The 2,951-nt window shown below is 53.9% G+C and overlaps 1 protein-coding gene across 1 annotated transcript in view; it reads left to right on the top strand.

Moving 5' to 3' along the window:
* Nucleotides 1–414: 414 nt before the first annotated feature.
* The window catches only part of VDR (vitamin D receptor), a gene marked incomplete at its 5' end in the record, with an annotated part of 22,211 nt that continues 19,674 nt past the window's right edge, over nt 415–2,951 (top strand). Inside the window, one exon of the mRNA XM_035892186.1 lies at nt 415–605. Coding sequence (XP_035748079.1) covers nt 415–605 — 191 coding nt within the window. The remainder of the gene's footprint in view (nt 606–2,951) is intronic.

Here is a 2,951-nt window from a genome sequence, read left to right on the forward strand (position 1 = left end):
GCATACGGGCAGCGTGACCTCTTACCCTGTGGTTTTGCAGCATCGATCTGGGTGAATTCTGGTCCCTTTCAAGGCTTTCAGAAAACAAACGCAAAGGAGTGGGGGGGGGGAAAAAAAACAGTCTGGGTTTGGGGTGGGCTACGGGAGCGCTCTCGCTGATGCCCAGCAAACTACCGTAAATGTGCTCTGCAGCGTGTTTAAGGCTGGGGTTATGTGAAGGGGGGACCAGTCCTGGTTTTACTGGGTAGATGAGGAAATGTGCGTACACGTACCAAAAACTAGCTAGAGCCTGCTTTTGGTGGTGTTAGTGCGTGGAGCCAGAGAGAACACAGAAGCTTTTCTTGCCAGATCGTGTGGAAGCCAAAGAAAAATCCTCTATTTGCATCTAATTTGCTTTTTGTATAGCTGTGACAGCTTTACGAAATAAATCACCTGGCTTTCTGTCCTCTCCCAGACGTGGAGACCATGGCTGCTAGCACATCCCTTCCCGACCCAGCCGGTGAGTTCGAGAGGAACGTGCCCCGTATCTGCGGCGTCTGTGGGGACAGAGCCACGGGCTTTCACTTCAACGCCATGACCTGTGAAGGCTGTAAGGGCTTCTTCAGGTGAGTGCGAGTCTTCGGGCAGGAGGAATCTTACTCCACAACCAGCGAGCCTCGAGGAGCAGGCCATCCGATCCTCAGGGTGTTGCCTGGCTGCTGCTCCAGTTACCTGCATCCCTACAAAACTGGGCTGGGGATCGCCTTGCCAGACCTGTGGCCGCATTGCAGACGGCTGACGTGCCTGCAAATCTTGATAACAGAGAGATCACAAACTATTTCCCTCCTTGTGGCTTACTGTGGCACCCCGCTACTGGGAAATAGATTGTTTTCCCCTTAGCCAGAGATTTCCGTCTGTCTGGGAGCCTTGCAGCCGTCCACGTGCTGTATAGGCAGGAGCATAGGAGCCTCTAGCACACTATGGATGGCACCCAGGGAAAAACACACCCAAAAGTAGCAGTCTTGGAAAACTAAGCTGGTACGATGGCCACAAACTTCTTTTCTTTCAAGCAAGCTGCCTCTCATGCCTGCTCTGAAGCTCTGCCTGCTTGTGTATGGAGATGCATGGGGTCCTCTGCCCACCTGCTGGAGTGGGCACCAAGCTCATTCCGAAATCAGGCTCAGAAAATGAGTCTTTCGCTCACAGCTCTGGCTTTTTGGGGACTTCAAGTAGCTGTGGGCTGTACATGCGCCTGTTTTGAGGCTTTTTTCCGCTGTCAGGTGGGGGTCTCGAGTGGTCTCAAGCTGATCCTCAGCAAGGCAGCAACAGCTTTGAAAGCTGCCGGGGTCTCTGAGTCTGGAGAGGTGCAGATTTGTGGGTATTTGTTAGCGGCTCGGTTTTACCCCGACGTCTGTCGAGGCGATGCTCCCGTACAGCCAGTGCTGAACCATTCACGTGGGAGTTCAAGATCGCTTGCACCAAGTGAGAGAGTGACTAAGCCCTGGTGAAACGAAGCAAGATAATGACTGGCGTGGGACTGGCTGGGAAAAGCCTTGCTCAAGTATTTTGCACTGTAATGAGACGGTGGCACAGGTGGCCGTGGGATTGCAAACACCAGAGCGCAGGGCTTTACGCTTTGAGCCGGGCTGTCACAGCAAGCAGAGCTTGAACTTTCGCAGCGAAGTCGGAGCTCCTCCTCTTGCAAGAATTTCAGGGCTAGATGGGGGTTTTCACATACCGCAGTCTTGTTTTCCAACGGGGCGACTTCGAAGCCTGGCCGACCTGAGTGACAACATTTTCCTCAATTACTGCTGCTAAATGAGTAACTTTTCCTTCAGGTGCTCCCCTCCGAGCTCTGGTCTGGTGGCCCTGACCTTCCCCGTCCCCGCTGTGGCCGCAGAGGCAAGGCTCTGGCTTTTGACCTCTGAAATGGCTGGTGCTGCTTGACGAACCCTTCCCGGATGCGATGTGGCTCTTGCACGGATGCTGTGAGCCCTTGCTGCTGCGTTCTCCCCATCTCTGTTGTCACACTGTTGTAACCATGCAATACATACAACTGTGACAGTATTTCTGAACGGACGTCTTAACGACGTGACAAGCGCTCATCTCCAGCTAGCCGTTCATGCCCCATATAAAGCCTTTATTTCCAATTTAAGGCTCCTACTACTTTTATTGATCTTGCTTTCTAGACACGCTCTCCCCACGCTAGGTCTTGATCTGTTCCGGGATTGTTTACGTCCCATTTTCAATCTGAATTAATTAACGCTTGCTTGCTGCCACGGTATATAAGTGCTTTCTGCATTAAAATACAGCAGCACTGCCATGGAAGAGCCTGGACCCCTAAAACTCTCCTAGAAAAACTACGCATCCCTTTGCCAGCACCTTGGGTTTTATATGGAAAGCAGCTCTGCTGAGAGGGACCTGGGAGGTCCTGGGGGATGACAAGGTGGCCATGAGCCAGCAGGGTGCCCTTGTTGCCAAGAAGGCCAATGCCACCCTGGGGTGCATCAAGAGGAGCGTGGCCAGCAGGGCGAGGGAGGTTCTCCTTCCCCTCTGCTCTGCCCTGGGGAGACCCCACCTGGAGCTCTGTGTCCAGTTCTGGGCTCCCCAGTTCAAGAAAGATGAGGAACTCCTGGAGAGAGTCCAGGGGAGGGCAACAAGGATGATGGGAGGACTGGAGCATCTCCCCTAGGAGGAAAGGCTGAGGGAGCTGGGCTTGTTCAGCCTGGAGAAGAGAAGGCTGAGAGGGGATCTCATCACCACGTACAAATATCTTAAGGGTGGGGGTCACGAGGACGGAGCCAGACTCTTCCCAGTGGTGCCCAGCGCCAGGACAAGGGGCCATGGGCACAACCTGAAGCAGAAGAGGTTCCAGCTGAACGGGAGGAAGAACTTGTTGACTTTGAGGGTGCCTGAGCCCTGGCCCAGGCTGCCCAGGGGGGCTGTGGAGTCTCCTTCTCTGGAGATCTTCA

This window comes from Egretta garzetta, unplaced genomic scaffold (assembly GCF_000687185.1).
Source record: "Egretta garzetta isolate BGI_Z169 unplaced genomic scaffold, ASM68718v1 scaffold794, whole genome shotgun sequence".
Classification (NCBI taxonomy): domain Eukaryota; kingdom Metazoa; phylum Chordata; class Aves; order Pelecaniformes; family Ardeidae; genus Egretta; species Egretta garzetta.